This window comes from Sardina pilchardus, chromosome 16 (assembly GCF_963854185.1).
Source record: "Sardina pilchardus chromosome 16, fSarPil1.1, whole genome shotgun sequence".
NCBI lineage: Eukaryota > Metazoa > Chordata > Actinopteri > Clupeiformes > Clupeidae > Sardina > Sardina pilchardus.
Window position 1 is genome coordinate 14,240,674 of NC_085009.1, and position 20,538 is coordinate 14,261,211.

Genomic DNA, 20,538 nt, shown 5'->3' on the forward strand with positions numbered 1-20,538 from the left:
GGAATTAGTGAAATTATAAAATGGTTGATTTTGATACTTAATCTTTAGAAGTAGACTACTCAACTGTGAATGCCTTGGCCTACATGACTTGCCAACAAAACAAAGAATTTCGGAAACATTCACAGGAGTTAACATATTAACCTGTTTGTTTAGGAGGCAGGTTTTAGACCATTCAGTAATCAGGTTAAGGGTGATCTCCTTGGGCTGCCATGTCCTTCTTATGGACTCCCAGCGTCAGATAATCCACAAGGCATTTAGGTCACCATCTGCTGCATCATCCTTTATTGACCACTAGAGGGCAGTATTTATCACCTGAAATGGTGCAGTAATACAAAACGCCAATTTGACGTTCACCATTCACATGAACGGAAAACAAAAAAAAAGTCATTGACATGATATCAACAGTTCATTATTATGAACAGTGAAGCTATTTTAAATAGGTAGCAACATCTGGTGTCCAAAATGTGCATCTAGATTTTTCTACATTTTAAAAAATCTATTTCATCACGGGATTGTGTATATACCAGAAAATAGACTGGTACGATTGTCCATGTCAATTGTATCCCTATTATTGTTCATCCATGCCCTTGTTGGCTTATGAAATGGACTTAGTTTCTACTTTGACATTTGACCCTGTCCATAGTTACCCCATTAAATGTATGCATCAATGAAAATAACACCCCAAATCAAAGTAATCAAATGTACAGGGAAAACAAGGATCAGATATTCCTTGGATGATTTGTATATAGGGCTATCACTAACTTTTTTAAAAAATATGAGAAATATAACCGAGAATAATTATAACACAGATAATATTTGGTGCCATTCAAGGCAGGAAGTGGATCAATCAAAGTGGACGTTGATTGAACATGCAGTATTTAGACATACATATCTAAGAACGACAAAAAATCACAAAAGAATAACTTAGGCACTGCACAAATCACTAGTTTCTGGTGTGATGCCTCTGTACTGAAGGAGAAGACCCCCACTGCTTCTCTGCCCTCTCTCTGTAGACTCCATGCAATATGTGCGAGAAGAGAGAGAAAAAGAGAGAGAGACAGAGAGAGAGAACTGTTGTGGCTTTGACCCGAGTCTTCATACACCAGGAATGATGTTGACTGGCACTGCATACCAGTGACAAAAGTGAAATGTAGAAAAATAATATTAAGAGGAATAAGAACTATAAACACAGGAGTTAGGTACATTATGAGCATACATCAAAACCCCTCTCTCTCTCTCTTATTGGTCTTCCTTATCTGACCCTCTCTGATTGGTCGTCCCGACACATCTGATCCACCCCCTGCTGAGTCATCAAATCCCACAGGGTAATTATAGCTGCTCTTGTGACGTCGCCTCCAAAGGTGTTCCATATTTGAAAACCAGCCACTAATCTCCTTGCACACTGCTGGACCGTCCTCTCTCCGAGATCTCAGAGAGACACTGTTGTGAACAGAGAGACGTTTGCAACAATGAATGTGTGTTTTTTTTAAGTTCTTCTCGAACCTTCTTGCCATGTCCAACAACATTATAGGAGTTTTCATCATGTTGTTTTCCCCTACTGAGCATTACAATGAAACAAAATCTGACCGGCCAAGAAAAATTGTTAGCCATAAATCCTGTGTGGACTCGTTCTCAAGTGTTGTCATGGAATGCAAGGCCTGTATTCCAACGCGGCATTCCAGTCATAGTCCTCCTGATGGAGGTGAAATGGCCCAGCAACCCAACGCGGTGTGGAGCTGGCGTTAGTGGTGGTGCATCATGACGTTGCCTTCGTCCATCATGCCGAGCTGAGCCACCTGACGCACAGTGGAGATCTTCCTGACCGCTTTATGGAGAAGCACCTTCAGATCCTTGTGGCCTCTGTGCGAAGACAAAACCCAAGAAGAGAGGACAAAGCTGTTACAGTCTTAGACACCTTTACACTCTGTAGAGGGCTGCCTATGCCGCTATGTGTGGGTTGCCTCTCCCTGTTTTTATTTGAACTTTTCATTATGAAATAGCCAGCTAAACAAAGGCTTTTTGAAAGAATTGGATTTCCATTTTTTTCTGTTACAGTCTTATGTTATGGTTGCGAATGGGATGTATCATATACCAGTATGTCGAAAAAGAATACACGCAAACATATACACGCTAATGAGATGAGTTTTCAAATTATATTTTTGTTCATGGTGGTTTGCATGCTGTAAACTCTTATTAGTCAGCCTGTTGTGATGTAAACCATACAAGAAGTACATAATAGACGCACAATATTGCTGTGTGTGTGTTGTGACAATGAATACCTCTTGGGATGAATAAAGTATCCCTTATCTTATTTTAATAATCAAATCCAGACTGAAAATCCATGACATTTTCTAGAGTACATCCAGAATCCAGAAGAGAAGTGTGCAAAACTATAACATATTCTAGACTACTGGGGAACTGCTTGCCCTGATCCTGGGAGAGGTTTGGTGAAGCCATCTTTTCCAATCAGCCAATATGTGTCTTCCGGTATCTTGTTCTGCAGTGAAAAAAAATAGTTTTTGAGAGATGGATGGATGGTTTGCCCAAGTATCATATTCTGGAAATGTGTGAGAATATTTGAGCAAGAAAAAATGTAATGTTTCATCGCAAAACATTTGAACAAACCGCCAAAACACTCAGCTGAACAACAGTTGTCAAGCCGTATGCAGTAGGTTACATCATTTAACACAGAGAAGAGAGCGGCACATGACACTTGGAATACTGCCATTGTTATTGTCCTGCTAGTATGATTTAGACCTCAATCAATATACAGTATGTATGTACCATGGTTTCAAGCCATCATCAGGACCCAATGATAATACACCAGAATTTTAAATAATAATTCCTGTGCATGTAAAAAAGATTGACACCGGCCTTGACAACCCAAACATACCTTTAATTCTACCTTGCCTCTTAACTCCACCCGGTAGCCTTCCTTTAAACTGAGGAGAATCTGAACTGTGCTGTTGTGAATATGGATTCGGTGGGCTGAAAAAAAAAGAGAACAAGTGTCATACGCACCTGTACACATTAGTTCATTCGTGTTCAAGAACGGCTGTGTGTCCATAGATGTATGTGGTTCTCATTAAGAGATACTGGTTGGTAAGTCACTTGAGGTCAGATCACAGACCTCTTGGTCACTTAATTGCAACTATAGTACATCCAAGCATTGTCTTGGGTACACATGCTTTGTGTCTTAGAAATAAGTCATAGAATATGTCATAGAAAAAAGTACCCGCACACTGTTGCTGCTGCTCCCGAAGTTATTTTTATACACAACGTTTCGACCAGTATGGTCTTCGTCAGGTGCAGTGTGCGGGTACTTTTTTCTATTCTTCGACTTCCTTTTTACCTTGCACCTGTTTAAGTTGGATGTGCGTGCACTCTCTGCTACCTGGTTATATTGTCACGCCAACGAAGAACTGACATGTTTTACTCACTGTAAAAACTGTTTCCCAAGGAGACAATAAAGATGCCATCTATCGTGCTTTGTTGAAAGGAATTAGGCATTTATTTTTGAAGAGTGACCAAGGGATATATTGACCCTAATAGTGATTTGGTTCACTGTGTATTAGTACATCCAAAAACACTAATAGTGTAGTAATGAGAACGTATTATTTGTTATTATGTTACTAAGATTTATGTTATACACAAATTGATATATTGGGTGGCAATTATGATGTGCTACTAACGTATTCCTGTTGATTCCATTCTGGAGGCAGTGGTGACGGTGTCTCCAAACAGGCAGTACCTCGGCATTGTTAAGCCCACAATTCCAGCCACACATGAGCCTGTGGACGTGACACGTAGATAAACACAAACACGTGATTGCAAACGATTAGTCCAAAACTCATGCAATGCTTTGTTAGTCTGTCCCTTCATAGCTAAATACAAACACATACATGTTATTACAAAGAGTTAGTCCAAAACTCATGCAATGTTTTGTTAGTCTGTCCCTTCATAGATAAATACAAACACATATGTTACTGCAAACAGTTAGTCCAAAACCCATGCAATGTTTTGTTAGTCTGTCCCTTCATAGATAAATGCAAAAACATACATGTTATTACAAACAGTTAGTCCAAAACTCATGCAATATTTTGTTAGTCTGTCCCTTTTTCCTTGACTAAACGGTGGCACTCGTGGTGCTGAGATGCACAGGCCTGTACCTGTGTGTATGCCTATGCGTATCCTCAAAGGCACGTCTGGCATATGCTTCATCTTGAAGTTGTCCACTGCACTCAAGATGTCCAGTGCCATATTGGATATTTCAGCAGCATGGCGGTTCCCATTTGGCACTGGGCATCCTGATGATACCATGTAGGCGTCACCGATGGTCTCCACCTAAGACACGGAGATGGACAGAGAACAGGGAGTTTGAAGAGCTAAAAGGTTAACCGATAGCAGAGTTCAGAAGTAGGCTACATGAAGAGGATCTATGACTGTTTTGTTTTACAACCCCGTTTCCAAAAAAAGTTGGGATGCGTATGTGATGATCTGCAAATCACATTAACCCATATTTACATGTAAATCGAACATAGACCATAAATCAAACTTTGAAACAAATTGACACATTTGACTATTTTAGGAAAATTATATGGTAATTTTACATTTGATACCAGCAACACATGTCCAAAGTAGTTGGGACAGGAGCATCAGTGTAATGCTAAAGAAAACAATTAGGAGCGTTTAACAACTAATAATTCTGGCATCTGCCAAAAAGAGCCTCCCAGAGAAGCAGAGTCCCTCTGAAGTAAAGATGTGGAGGTATTCATCACTCTTAAAAGAATGTGGACCAATACAAGAATAATGCTTTGAATCTGGGCATTTCAAAAAAATCGAAAAATATCACCAACATTTCTAGGATCCCGAGAAAATCGCTGTGTAACTGATGGGATTGAAAAAATATATGGGATGGGATGTGATCTTTGAGATGGCACTGTATCCAAAACAGACCTGATTTTGTTCCAATATCCATTCATTGGCATTGTCTATGAACTTAGTTTGACTTTCCATCCACATGTGTTGGTTAAAACGTGTTGGTTAAAACTCAACCATGCAAAGAAGAAATTCATGGGAAAGAACTAGAAAGGCAATGAACTGGCACTGGCAATGAAGGACTTTTTTTAATTGCTTAAGTGCATATTGCAACAATATGGCTCCATACAGTGGATGAATCCAGGTGCCAAAATTGACCTGTCCAAAAAGAACTGATATGTTGTCTTTGTGCTATTCTCAATTAAATATAGGATTGGAAATCATAACATTATATACTGTGTCCCAACATTGTTTGAAACAAAGATGTATGAAAGATGTTTTATGTGTCTGTGAAAGTGTACCTTATAGACGTCATGATTGCCAATGACATTATCAAACAGCGAGTAGAGATCATTGAGTACGTCCACCACCTCAATGGGCTCAAGGTTGGCTGAGATGGTTGTGAAACCCACAATGTCACTGAAGTACACGGTCACACTGTCAAAGTGCACAGGTTCCACACTGCCCTGCTTCAAGGACTCCGCCACTGACCTGCACACACATTTAGGAGACAATTATGAGGGCTTATGAAGGTGAGAGAGAGAGAGAGAGAGAGAGAGAGTGTGTGTGTGTGCGTGTGTGTGACTGTGTGTCTGTGTATGAGTTCACACTTGGTTGTGTTTGTACATGTTTACGTTTGAAACTCACGGAGGAAGCATCTGAGTTAGAAGTTTCTCTGTCTTCAGTTTTTCCATCTCCAGTTCCGCAGTCCTGTCTCTAATAAGATCTTCCAGGTTAGAGGAGTACTGCTCCAGCATCCTCAACATGGAGTCTATTATATTTGTCTTTCTTCCTTTGTTTATGGTCTTAAACTTCACATGTATGGACAGACATAGACATAAAGAGAGTTTGAACAAAACAGTTACAGAAATATGAGTATAGAAAGGTAAAAACTATCCAGATTGTCCCATCACAGAGGAAAATAGCTAGCAATAAACCCTCGTTCTTTACCTGATCAAATATCTGCTCAAAGGTTGGTCGTTTCTCAGGTTCTTCCGCCCAGCATTGTTTCATTAACTGGATGCCCTCCATAGGGGCGTATCTACTGGTCACTTCAGGCCGGCACAGCGGCGGAGGCCTGCGGATCCTCTCAACGATATCTGCAGAAAACAGAGGCGGTAGTGTAGTGGTTAAGGAGCTGAGCTAGTGTGCGGTAGCCTGAAAAGTTGTGGCTTCAATACACGACAGAACACGACAGGGGACCAAGAATTATGGGATCTGTTGCAACCTCCCCGTAGCCAAGATCATGTCGAAGAAAGACAAAACAACATGGACGACCTAAACATGGAGGACACTCAGGCCTACTGAGAAGGCAAATATGGAGGCGTATCTTCAGCCTGCTGAATCAGCCAGTAAGAATGCAAACAGCATAGATTTCAAACTACAAACATACTGTATGCCCACAATTCAGCTTTTATAGGCATTGCATTGACCATAAACTGCTCGTTATTAGCTATATTTTCAATGGAGATATTCATTGAAGGTGTCCTGTAATGTAAGACTAGGCTCAACTGTCAAAATTGATGTTGATATATTGAGAAAATGAGTCAATGACAAATGTCGCTGCCTGTTTGACTCAAATGTTGTTGTTATTGTTGTTGTTGTTATTGTCAGAGCTGGTTCTGGCTCCAGCTATCATGTCCCAGCTGAACGGGCCCTTGACCATCTGATGAAGGAGCAGAGATCATCAGAGAACAAGGAGAGACCAGTCCATGAGAGGGCAAACAAGGGGGAGACTGAGGCCGGAGAGGATGTGCAGCCTGGTGAACCAGCAAGTAAAAATGCAAGTAGCAAACCTCAGACTGCTAAGTTATTGCCACAGTTGTCCTTTTATAGCCTGGCACGCCCTCCCAGTGACGCAACGCCTTCAGGCTTTTGCTGCTGGTCTGGTCAACTGCTCATTGAGAAGGATTTCTGAGTTCCCGAAATCTGCGGAACTGCCCCCTTTGGTCGAGAACCAATCAACTTTGAGCAGCTCCAACGGCTCTGGGTAGAGGCGTGTTCAAGGCAGAGGAAAGAGTGTTGTTATTGGTTTAAACTCGGCAAACCGCTTTCTGACATCTACCAGTAGCAAATCCAGGCACTTAAAGGAGGCGGGTCAACCAGCGCTTGCAAGAAACCGTGTTAGTACAGGCTGTTGGTCAGACTAAAGTCTCGCAGAGCCTTTGAAAGTCGATGGTAATCAGGCTAGTCCTTTTATGGGAATAGATAGACCATAAACTGCTTATTCATGTCCACAGTTAACCTTTTTCATTTTTTTTTTCAAACAGGCTGTTGCAGGTTGTGTGTGGCCTGTGGTTAGATGTGGCAGCAAATTATTGAGTAAGATGGATCTGTTCTTTGCAGCAACATGTCCATCATATACTGTAAGTAAAATGGTTAGTTACCCCAAGTTAAATATTTTCATTGGAGATCTCCATTGAAGTTATCTACTACTGTTATTAAACTTTCTTAAATTGCATAAACTGATGCTGATATTGAGAAAATGTGTGGAATGTCACTGCATGTTTGACTCAAGTGTTGTTGTTGAGGATGATGTTGTTGATGTTGTTGTTGTTGTTGTTGTTGTTACAGCTGGCCCTGGCTCTAGTTACCATTTCCCAGCTGAATGGAGCCTTGGCCACCTGATTGCTTGAGCTAGCAAGTGATCATGGGAACACCTCTAATTATAGAAAGCCTAAGATAATCTTTGTCAAAAGTCATCAACGTTGGGTGACCAACCACAGCATTTGATTGGCTCCAAACCAAATAATAATAGAGCATGGGGAGGAGGGAGGAGAGGCCTTGCATCATTGTAAACAGCCACGAAACATCTACTGTGAAGCAACATCTACTGTCCTTCAACTGTTCAGATGCCCCTCAACTGACCTACATTATATTACATCGCTATTACATTGTTATCATTACCACCGTTATGATGTATTACATTGATATCTTGATATCCAACCTCAAATGTTGAATTCGGCTTTATATAATTCGGTATAGGCTATATACGTCCGATTTTCAAGCTCATTTTTCAATCTGTTTGCATGCCATATGTCATACATATTCAAGCATTGAGGCATATTGAAAATCTACTACATTATCATGATACACAAATGACTAACCGCACACACATATTACCTTCAGCAGAGAGCTCCAGCATGCAGTATGGCAGTCCACGCATCAGTACTTCTTGCATTATGATGGCAAAGCTGTACACGTCGCCTGGGAAACTGCCATTATGGCCTGGAGAGGGACCTCGCAGAATCTCAGGAGCAGTCCAAAGAAGGTCTGTGTGTAAAAATACAAACATAAAGCAAGTGCAGGCTAACAAACACATGCATATGCCTAAAAGTCAATCATGGCCACGGTCAAACTATACTGTTTACTAATATGCGATCATCTACATTTATTAATTTAGCAGACGCCTTTAGCCAAAGTGACTTACATGACAATTATATTACAATGGCCATTGTTCCCTGCACAACTCGGGGTTAAGTGCCTTGCTCAAGGGGGCACAATGGTGGAAGCTGGGAACTGAACCCACAACTTTTCGGGCACGCTAGCTAGCCCAGTTCCTTCACCACTATGCTACCACCGTCCCTAAATGTGTCTGGGAAAACCCATCACATGGTGAAATTTCTCCAATTTATGATTCTGATACCATCCTAGCAACATTTGGGATTTTGTGAGGATAGCATCCAGGATTTTTGCTAGGGGACAGTGTCCAGAAAGTTGTGTGTTGAATCAAAAGGGTGCAATTAATGCATAAGGGGCATAAAATGTCAATATATGATGACATCTTCATCAGTCAGTGAACTCTGAGGTGGTGTTATCGTACATCAAGTCTTTGTGCACCTTTTTATTTGACCAAGCATTCTGAATGTTTCATTTTCTTTGGTTTTGTTCTCCGATTCACAAAGGAACCACTACTAGAATCCTTACCCTCAGCCAGTTGTTCTTCATAGGGGAACTTCTCTGCCACCAACACCTCTTTGTAGCCATAGTCTGTGATTTTAAGTACAAGGCGTCCATCAACAAGGCAGTTCCTTGACTTCAGTCGGCCGTGACAAACATTCTTGTAGTGTAAATACTTCATGCCCTGTTAAATAGCAAAAATAAATTTCATTTAATTGGGTTTTGAATGTTCTGAGCATGTAAAGCACTATTTAACTCACATGAAATGAAATATGGTAAAATTTGAATTGGACAGTCTGCCCACAGAGTCTAACAGATCATCTAAAAGTGTCGGTTTTTGAACATTCTAACATACTGTAAGATTCCATTCCGCAAAAATTCAAGGTTTTAAAATTCTATGTTGAATTCAGAGCCCTAGAGAGAGATATCAGGTTGATTCGGAACCCAGATATTCTTTAGAACATTAATTTTGCAACCTTCAGCAGTCATCCAGAAGCAAAGAAATAACTTGACTATTCTGTTTTCCTGATGAGATTTTAATAAACTTTTAAACTTTAAATACTTGGTTAAAAGAGAGTGCTGTGGATCCAGTATGGGAATTCAGATCATACTACTGAAGGGCGCTGTAACGGTCTATCACCTTTATGAGGTCCATTATCAGAGAGGATTTGAACATCCAGTCAAGAGGAACATCATCATTGATGAGCAAGTCTTCCAGGCTTCCACGGGTGCAGAACTCTGTCATGATGGCAAAGACTCCACAGTCATGGAAGAAACCCAGAAAAGAATTGACATTCTCATGTCTCAACTGCATCATCTGAGGAAGACACAACAGGGATTTAAGTTTAAGTTCCATGAGTTAAAGTTCCACGAAATGCACTCTATGGCTGCCCTTGAACTTACAAAGTCATGGAACCAAAGTGACACCCGACAGCATTCCTGTAATAATTAAGAATGTACAGTAGCACCACAAACTTACCACCCCAAACACATCACTGGTGCCAGGTGTAATGGTCTTGAAATCTCCATGTGGGAGTCTTTTCAGCCAGGCCCAGTCACCCTGTAAAATATTGTGACATAAATGACAGCTCAAACAACCACGGTAGTGAGACTATCCTACAATACGTAATATCTACACTTTAGACGAGGTATTGCAGTAGGATGGTCTTACAGATGAGTGAGTGTTGGTTTCCTCCAGAGGTGTAAAAGTCTGGCTTCAGAAAGTAGAAGTCCTACCACATTTCTGCTCCAACCATTCAGTATACCAGCTGATTCTAATTGGCACAACTCCTCAGCCAGGTACATTTCCCTCATATAAGCCGTATTGTGTATAAGCCGCAGGACAGTGTTTTATGCAAGTTAAAAGAAACAAAACTATATTAACACCATAGTAACTGCCCCCCCTGTATTAAACTCATAGCGGAATCGTTTTTGCAAAATCAGTGTATAAGTTGCGGCTTATAGTCGGGAAATTACGGTAGATGAGCTAATTAGTGAAATCACCTGTGTTAAGTGCACCGGTAGAACCAATATATGGTAGCACTTTTACCTCTGAAGCCGGACTTTTATACCTCTGGTCTCCTCTATCTAGACTCTGTCTCACCTCATAGAGTGCCACATTGGAGTTCTCGTGCGTGGCAGGTGACACGGAGGAGATGTGCGACTTTAAGCTCCGAGAAGAACTGCTCTTCCTCATCACGCTGTTGACTCTACTGTCATCGTGAATACTGAATTTCTGAAATCAAGTCACAATACAGGTTACTTACACAATGATTTCCTAATTAGTCACATTATAATTACATAATACATCTAATATCAGATTTTGCAGAACATCCAGATATATGCCATGAAATCCTACATGTAAATGCTCACAGCTCACAATATGATGAAACCACATTTTTGACGCAACTTCAAAAATGGCTAAATGCACTGTTTCATCCTGGCATCCACATGAAATCCTAAATGCTCACACAATTGGCTAACTGGTAGCCTACATTAAGCCATAACCAGGTCTATTGAACTGTATCATCCGCTAGTATTGATATATACTGTAAATGCTGGGTTATGCTCAGTTGATCCACCCAAGCACGTGTCTAAATCTCTTTTTGATCACATGGCATGGACAAAAACATCTTCCATTTGTCTCATAATCTTGAGGAAACTGTTAATAATAATCTGTTCCAAAATCACTACTCACCTTGTTGCTAAGAGATGGGTTGATAAAAGTAACATCCTCCAGGGTCAGCATGATCCTATTGGGGCCTCTGACCATACTAATCTGACTTAGTTTTCTCCTGAGAGGCAGAAGTCAAGGTGAAAATTACTTATTAAAGTTATAACTGTCTGATGTAAATGTGTATGCAGTTTGAAGACGAACTGAAGACAACATAGTTTTGTTGCAGTGATAATTTTTGAATTCCTATTATAAGTATGCAATCGTGTACCTAATATAGTAGTAGATCCCAGCACAGCAGAGGAATACCAGAAACATCAACACTGACATGATAACTGCAGCAAAAGGGTCCACACCTTGCAATGAAAGAATCACCATTTTGATCAACATAGAAAAAGAAAGCAAATATAATTCCTATCTTACTCTTTACACACTTCTTCAGTAATTTCCTATGTATTAGCCGCATTGTGTATAAGCCGCAGGACAGCGTTCAATGAAAGTTAAAAGAAACAAAACCATATTAATACCACATCAACTGCCGCCGTGTATTAACGTCATAGCTGAAGAAATTAGTATTAGCCGCGGCTAATAGTCGGGAAATCAAGGTACTTTTATATTAGGGTGACCAGACGTCCCCGGTTTCATGGGACAGTCCCCGTTTTTGGTTGCCTGTCCCTGGGAAAATACAAAAAAATGACCTATGTCCCCATTTTTGCGATTTTGTCCCCGGTTTTGGTCTCGGACATCTGGTCACCTTATTTTAGAGTATGCTTGTGTGTGCAAGGCCCTGTAGTTTGACTCCTGTACCTGCTGAGCAGATGATGCTGTTTGTGAACCAGCAGCCGGCGTCTGCCTTCGGGGCCACTCCGTTGGGGAAGTGAATGGGCTTGCCCAGGTACCTCACCATGTCCAGCTCCATCTCCACCCTGTGCGTCGGGCGCAGCTCCCACGACAGCCCGTCCGTGTCCAGGATCACAAAGTCCTGCAGGCCCGCTCCGGAGGTGCTACTCCGGACCGGGTGACTGAAGCCCTGGAAAGACACGCCGCGAGAGTGGCTGACGAGGTTTCCCCCGTAGATGCGCTGTCCTGAGTCCCTCATGTGCTTCATGGTGTGGGCCAGGTACAGGATAGAGTTGTAGACGGTCCCAAACAGTGGGGAGACCTGAGGAGGGGATAATTACATAATTTGCATAATTACTCCCAATACTCTCACATGTTGTTAAGAGTGCTATGTGAGGCCCAGCCGTGGCGCAGCCGTGCCGGATCCCACCCCGACTCTTTCTCCCATTCTCTCTACTGTCCTATCGGATTAAAGGCATAAAAATATACTTTAAAAAGGTGCTATGTGGAATTTTGGATTCTTTGTTTAAAACTGGCCAACTGACCTTTAAGTTCACAAATGACCTAAAAACAGATTATGATAAAACCACCAATTTGACGTAATTTCAAAAATGGCTAAATGCATTGTGTGGTCCAGACATCCACTGAAGTTAGAATGCAAACCAGCAAGCACATTTGCTTGTAATAGCACATTGTATCGCATGTGCCAGTGTTTCAAATACAACGCACATTCAGTGAAGGACCGATGTGCTTCTGCGTTCAAGACAACTCAAATCCTGCAGAATTCCACAGAGCTCCTTTAAAAAGACCATTCCACACTGATCACACACTGTATTCAGGGGCGCTGCTTGAACATTTGGGCCCTATGACAGACAATAATTCTGGCCCCCCTTGATAATAGTGTGTGTGTATGTGTGGGGGGGGTGCTCTCTGGGGGCCCCCTGTCAGTGCTTGGCCCTTAAAATTGTAAAAATTCCCAAATCCCCCAGCAGTGCCCTTGCATGTGTCTGTACCCCCCCACCTGTTGAGGTTTGATGTGGGAGGGAAGCTCCCCTGCCTCCACAGCCTGCTGGTAGGCCTGGTAGAAGGAGTGCTGCTGGGATTGCACGGTGATGGTCAGCACTGCGTCGTAGGCACGCAGCAGTTTGCTGTTGTTGCGCAGTGCGGGGTGAGGCACGTCCATGTAGGGTAGGCTGTAGAGCAGCGTGTCGTAGGGCACAAACATCAGGGAGCCGTCGGTCAGACGCATGTCGTGGGCCGTCTCCAGCATCAGCTTCTGGACCTGGCCGCCGATCAGGACAGAGTGCATGCAGAGCACCACCACTGTTGAGTGTACACACACACACACACACACACACACACACACACACACACACACACACACACACACACACACACACAAACATGCACGCACACATCACACACACACACAGACACATACACGCAAGCATGCACAGGCACACACAGCCATGCACGCACACATCACACACACCCACAGACAGACACACACACACACACACCATAGGTTTTTTAGAAGATTTTTTTTTTTAACTTCTAATATGGAGATTGCAAAATGATTGACAATGCAGTGCTTTGACATCTAATCTTGAATTTCCCCTTGGGGATCAATAAAGTATCTATCTATCCATCTATCTATCTATCTAGTTCACATCCAATCATCCAGATATCCATGTTCATCATGCCTCTTTATCTTTCATCCATCTTTATTCATCCATCAAGTATTCATCTTTATTTGCACTTCAGGACTTACTCCGTAGTTCGTCCATTTTCTTGACCTTGGCCAAGGTCTTGCGCATGCTGTCAGGGTCATTGCCCACAGATGCCACAATACCTACGGGCAAGCCGTGTCCGCGCAAGGCATTGGCCAACTTACTGGCCGTCTCCACCCAAATGTCATCCGCGGACGAGATGATGCCAACATGCGCCCAGCGAAAGTGGCGCATGACTCTCAGCAGCACGAGGGTGGGCAGTGGCACGGTGCAGGCAAAGTTGGGATGCCTACGGAGCTCGTCCAGCTCGCTGCCCACACAGGCCCAAGAAAACACCACCTTGCCCCAGCTTTTGCCCAGTAGCGAGGCGGCGTCCCAGTAACCGGGGTTGGCGGGCCCTACGAAGGCTGCGGCCCGCGCGTAGTAGCGCAGGAAGCGACCGAGAGCGCGGGACGTCTCGCAATCCTCCTCCAGAATCACGTAGTCAAAGGTGGCAATCTTCGACAGCAAGGCGTCCCGATTAATCCTGCTGACCGCGAGCTGGGCGGCAGCGGCCGGCATGGTCTTGGCAAATATGGGGTCACAGTTCCAAGGTCCCACGACTCCTATCCTAAAGACGGCAGCAGCATGAGACCGAGACGGGACGAGGCTGACCAGGATGAGCAGGAACCACAGGAGCCCAAGTTTACACTCGAGGTGAGGAGTGGACGATGGGAGCGGGTCGTTGGGAGTCAGGTGTTCTCTCTTAGGCCATGTTTGTGGATTGCTGTGGAAGGCACAGAGCTGGTGTTGCATCTCAAGCCTACAGCTCACAGAGACCACGAGGCTATGGATTGCCTTCTCAGTCCCATTAATGATATCTCTGCCACTGCAGAAACAAAGAGCAAAGGGGGAGGTGAATGGGATGAGTAAATAAGGCTCCACAGTAAGGTGACCAGATGTCCGAGATCAAAAATGGGAACAGGATTCCAAAAATTTGGAAAAAATGGGGACATTTTCAGTTTGACTATCAATCTGATTGAAATACAGTACATTCAAGTTTTATCTTCAAAAAACGTGGGCATGTAGCTTTTCTGTATTTTCCTGGGGACAGGCAACCAAAAATGGGGACTGTCCCCTGAAACCGTACCGCGTACCGTACCGTACCGTACCGTACCGCGTGGACATCTAGTCACCCTATTCCATAGTTTATTTTATCATTCTAGAGTTAGCACCTTTCATGTTAATGATAAATAAGCATACAGTATTTCATGTTACAGTGAAAGCTATTGATGGGTGAGCATCTTATACAAGATGTTAAGGTCTTATACAAGATGTTAAGTTCCTTCTCTTGTTGTGCTACTGAACGTATAGGGAGCTATTGCTAGGCTAGTTCGCTGTCAGTAGGCCTACAGTGTCACAGTAGGTGACAATACACAGTATCAAACATCACAACACATTTAGTGAAAAGGTTAACTCAAGGTGCAAATTTTGTTGAGGCCCCAGTATAAACTGCAACTACAAAGAAAACGGAAATAGGATTACCTAAATATGTCTTGCAGCTTTAACAGTTTATTATAATCCTTGCTAGGCACATGCGTAGCAGAGAGAATAACTAAGAGGAATGCTTAATAAAACATCAGTGTCACACCTGTTTCATATTAAAGTGTGTTATATTCCAACAACAGCCCTGATTTTGAACATCTGTTGAACTAAACCAAGCACTTTCAAAAGAAAATGTTTAACCCGATCGTCAATACTTTTGTATGTGGACTGCATCTATCAAATCAGTTTGAACTAAAGGCCTTCCTCACTCTGGTACACTTTTAGTGCAGAATCAATTTCATTCCTACAAATCCTCGATGAGGATGTGCAATGAACAGATGATGATAATGAACAGAGAGCAGAAAACCCAAATCAGTACAGTTCAGATAAATCCTTATAATTATTACAATCATGCACTAATAATTTGATTGACAGTGACACTTTCTATCCTAAATGTGCAATCCATAATTAATATTTTTTACGAAATAATAATGTAATGACACTTACCATTGATGGGTACCTTTTGGACAGGTGATTTGTTCTGGTCAGTTTCTCAGTTTGTCCCTTCAATGTCAGAGGTAACATCTCAGACATAACCACATCCTTTTACATCAAACACACAAAATGGTGTCACAGGAAGACTGGGAAGAATGTTTCAGCTGAGGAACAAACAAACAAACAAAAAAAAACTCCACAGGTAGGACTCCAGTACTCCACAGGTAAGACTGCTACAGCCATTTAGGTGAACGCTAGGACACAGGCCCAGTTGCAGAATCTTCATAGCATTGCACTGTGCACCTAATCCTCTTCACATCATATCCTCTGTGCATGACAGCACTATTGACCTAGGATGAGTGACCCACAGATTATATTAAGTCCAGTGGCTATAGCCTTTAACAATGTACCAACGCAAGGTACCACGGATAAGGATCAAGAAAGATATTTCAGGGGAAACATCCCTCTAAATTCAGATCAGGTTGAAGCTATGCCCATTTAGACATTTTTTTGTTTGCACAACCCAGATTCAAAATGTTATAGATACAGTATATTAATACTGGACATAATGTATAGCCCAACAAATAGAGCATCTGTAGTAACTCTTCTTTCGGCTAGAGGGCAGTATTGAACATACATTGAGACACGACTCATCAGTAGAAAAGTTAACAGTGTCCACAGGGTGTGGAATATGACAAGCACTGACTCCAAAGCCTCTTGCATCACATTCTCTGCAAACACAGTCATTTCACATTGTAAGACTTGCACAATCTGTGAAAGCAAACAAAATTACAATGAGCATACATCATTCCTTTGTCCAATTTGATCAGACTCGCTCTCTCTCTCTCTCTGTCTCTTTCCGTTGGCTTGTCCAGTGGGGGTCCACCACAACATAGTAAGGTTATTATTTTCTGATGCTGTTGGTTAAGAATACTTGGACATCAAAGAAAGTTTTATTAAATGAATCCCAGCCTCCTGCCAACACAGTCCAGCCTTAGACCTTGAGGCTAACATGCCGCCTCTGCTGTTTTTATTTTGCGCGACCAATGCGTGAATGCAAATAAATGCAGTCATCACATGGAATGGTGATGGTCTGATAGCATGGAGCATGTGGTCCAAATTTAGAGGCATTTCATGACGTAGATGAATAATATGAGAGAGAGAGAGAGAGAGAGAGAGAGAGAGAGAGAGAGAGAGAGAGAGAGCGAGAGAGAGAGGGAGAGGGAGAGAGAGAAAGAGAAGCGACAAAGGGAGGTCGGCCTCAACACATTTATTGCCTGTGACAAGGATGACAAACTGTCCCAAATGGTCCCTTGATTCCTTGCCCTCAAATAACAGTGAACTTGCCAACCCAAATACACTCCAGTGTTAAGACCCTTGCCAGATATGTTCTAACACAGTAGACTAGTGTCCCAAAACAGCCCCCTGAGGCTCATGCTGTTGCAACCCATCTGGCTGTAATGGTTTAGGAGTAATCCCATTAAGGATACAACACAAATGCCATCTGATGAAGATTTACTGGCAATGATACAGGCTGTATACTGTCTGGAAATGTACAAAACTACTAGAAAATGTATTGGTGTGTCTTGAATGAGGCTAAACAAGCTGCTAAAACTTATATTAAATATTAAAATAAATGAAAATGATGTCAATTTACTTCTTCGACCAAATGTTGAAGACACAATGGAAGTGAATGAATAATTAGTGAAAAACTTTGACATTTTGGTAATACTCTATGTCAAGATAGTTTTTTTTTCTGCTAAAAACAACTGCAGTTTGGGAGATCATACTGTGTACCTGACAGCAGGAATATGGACCGTCCTGTAATGTTTGAGGGTTTAGAAAATGTTAAGTAAACAAACTCACTCTCTACCTGTCAGACTGCACCGAGTGTTCTTATGTGAAGCATCTCTTTGGACATTTCCCAGCATGGCCAGTGTAGTGTGTGCTTATGTAGACCATGTAAAGAACAGCTAAACTATGCCTATTAAAAGCACCACTGTAAACATACGTTCTATAAAAAATAACCATACACCTAATCTGCAATGCGAGCCTTGGGTAGCTGCATTTCTAAAGCCTTTCCCAAGGGCTTATCACGGGAAAAGGCTAGGTGTTAAAATAAGTAAACTAGGAGGCGAAAACAAATCTTACATTGAAAATCATGTCACATTAAGATATGCTGATGAAACATGCTACACAATGAAATAAATATGTAATATGCATTTCCACTTTTTCTCTTTTAAAACTATAATTTCTTATTTTAATAGTAGGGGAGAGAAACGAAGAGCAAGTCTGTCGGTGACTGCAATAACACACTTAATTCTCTGGGGGAAAAAGTAAACATTATTTTGGCAGGACCACAAAACTTTATTCCAATAAAAACACATTTGACATCACTGACATTTGATGGTTTTATTTTCCTATATTGTCTATAATCAAAATAGTCAGGGATCAAGTATTTCTGTTTATAGCCAATCAAAATATTACCACAGATCAAGAACCACAAATACATAGCCATATCTTAAAATAGATATAGCTTTAGCCAAAACCGTTATTTTGCTTTGAGCTGATGAAGAAGGAAGATAAAAAGATTCTGAACACTGGGTAAAGACCAACAGAAATACATATACAGTGAGGTCAGAGACCACAAAAAGAAGCTACCATAACCTCTTAAGAAGGGGCACTCGGAGTCCTGGAAATGAGTCCCTCGAGTGACCTCAGAGATGTGGTCATTGTTTTTTTTACCAAACAGTACATCCTGTAACTTGACTGTGAATAATTTTGTAATTAATACTCTGAAAATATGTTGTAACTTTTTGGTCTTTATTCATGTGTTGTGTTGTGTTGTGTTGTGTTGTGTTGTGTTGTGTTGTGTTGTGTTGTGTTGTGTTGTGTTGTGTTGTGTTGTGTTGTGTGTCTGTGTCCTGTGTCCTGTGTCCTGTGTCTGTGTCTGTGTCTGTGTCTGTGTCTGTGTCGTGGGATGACAGGAATGACAAGTCACTATTAAAGATCATATTATTTTATCGAAGACTTTTATGGAGATGAAGATAGACTTGAGATGAAGATTTGAGGTCCTCTGCAGCTGTGGCTGAGGTGTTTATGTGAGCCAAGGCACCCACAGACCGTACTTAAGCGAAACGATGATGGGCTCATCCTTCATGTTTGACCACTAAACATCCATTATCCCCTTCCCTCCCTCTTTCGCCTTTCCCGCTTCCTTTGGGATCTAAACTCCCTGTCAGACTCTCTGCGGACCATAGTGAACTTCCTGAATTTCCTGATAATGAACCAGCACTGAGAAGAAAAGGCAGGAAGCTGGTTTTACATCCTGGTCCTGCATGTGTGTTCTTCGTACATTTCTCATCATATTCTAACTTTTTTTTTTTTTTTGCCACAACCTTTAACTGATCACTCTTTTGTCATAATTCTGCAATTCTCCTGAGAACCAGCAGCTCCTCCCAACCAGTCTTAAGCCAGAGGAGATAAATTATTCCTTTACTTTAACTGAGCATATTCCCATAATTAATGAATGAATCTAGAAAGAACATCAGGGATGCCCCGATCCTATCCATGATGTGTTAAGACAATACCTAGGCATATGCAGATATGCGCAATTGTGTACAAAACATCCATACAGAGTGAGAGAGAGAGTGATAGAGAGAAATAGAGAGAGAGAGAGAAAGAGAGAGAGAGATTGTCAGATTGCTGGACAAGGGAAATCTACTTCAAAAGGACCAACGGATTCTATTTGGTAATGCTTGACGTCATCTGCTTGAGGGTCACTGAGCTTCAAACTACTCTGACTGACTACGCCCAGGTCCAGAGAAGAGCAGCGTGCATGGATCTGCATATATCTGGGTTTATGTGTCTACCACCAGTCTGGCCGTTGGCCATATCTGAACAGGAACGAGATTAAATCTTGGCCACAGAGTGTTTTCAAAGTGAAAGCCTAATGGCAAGCATGTCTGAACTGATAGAGAAACGACATTCTTGAGGCATCAGGCGAGTCAGGCTCATTGAGGTGGCATGGCAAGCCATATTAGTAGGAGCAACAGCTCCAGGAACCCAAGCCATATTAGTAAGAGGAACCATATAACAGATCAGTCCTCACACACATTACCGCTTGTGGCGAATAAGGGGAAATCCCAGACTGAATAAAACAACTATAGGATGTAATATGTTAAAGGCCTCCAAAAGAATCTCACAATAACGCATAATTCCAACTGCTGAGAAACAAAGACTGTTGCTTTATATTTCATTTCGGGTCACAGAACAATTTGTCTTTTTTTTCTGACACTGATGTTTGAAATAGCAAGACTCATTGTGTCATTATTTTATAAACAATGTCATGTTTGCTGATTTCCTGGAGTGAGTCGCTTCTATCCATTCTTAATAAGGGTTTTACAAACACTTGTGCTCTTCAAATGTCAACTGTCTTGACTTCTCACATTAATTCTGAAATATGACCGTATCAATGTGGGGGAGTGAACAAGCAAGTGGTCAACAAGGAATGCATGTTGTGAGCCACAGTGGAATGTGGCCTTATCAGGGACTTTCGCCACCGCTCCTTGTGATGGAGAAGGACAGACCGAGAGGGACTGAGAGAATGCAGAGCGCCCTAAAAACCCAGAGGTCGCGTAATAAGGTCAAAGGTCATGAGAAGCACCCGTTGACGGTCTCTGCCCCCCCCAGGACATTCGAAACAGTCTGGAAACCATGGCCCAATAACATCATGGACACGCTAAGGGTAATTTTGTGGGGAGGAAGAGGGAGGTGGCTAAAACTTCCGGACGTCTAGAAACAGTACCCAACATGGGAACATAATACACTAAGATGTGT

General features: G+C 42.1%; 1 protein-coding gene across 1 annotated transcript; it reads right to left on the reverse strand.

The window, feature by feature from the left end:
- Positions 1-1,742: 1,742 nt before the first annotated feature.
- gc2 (guanylyl cyclase 2) lies at positions 1,743-14,847 on the reverse strand. Its single transcript, XM_062517277.1, has 19 exons — positions 14,822-14,847; positions 13,722-14,548; positions 12,972-13,273; positions 11,918-12,272; positions 11,382-11,466; positions 11,135-11,231; positions 10,541-10,672; positions 9,917-9,997; positions 9,578-9,754; positions 8,965-9,121; positions 8,161-8,310; positions 5,989-6,137; positions 5,686-5,849; positions 5,340-5,529; positions 4,170-4,344; positions 3,693-3,791; positions 2,894-2,988; positions 2,427-2,497; positions 1,743-1,860 (listed from the first exon to the last, which is right to left on the reverse strand). Exons 1-19 carry the CDS (start codon positions 14,845-14,847, stop codon positions 1,743-1,745), a joined length of 3,450 nt encoding a protein of 1,149 aa, XP_062373261.1.
- Between the last annotated feature and the right edge of the window lie 5,691 nt (positions 14,848-20,538).

Coding starts and splice junctions, on each gene's coding strand:
- gc2 (XM_062517277.1), bottom strand. CDS start 14,847: ATGTCCACGCGGTACGGTACGGTACG. Junction 13,274..13,721: donor GAAAATGGACGAACTACGGA/GTAAGTCCTGAA, acceptor TACACTCAACAG/TGGTGGTGCTCTGCATGCAC. Junction 6,138..8,160: donor GCTGGAGCTCTCTGCTGAAG/GTAATATGTGTG, acceptor TGTTTTCTGCAG/ATATCGTTGAGAGGATCCGC.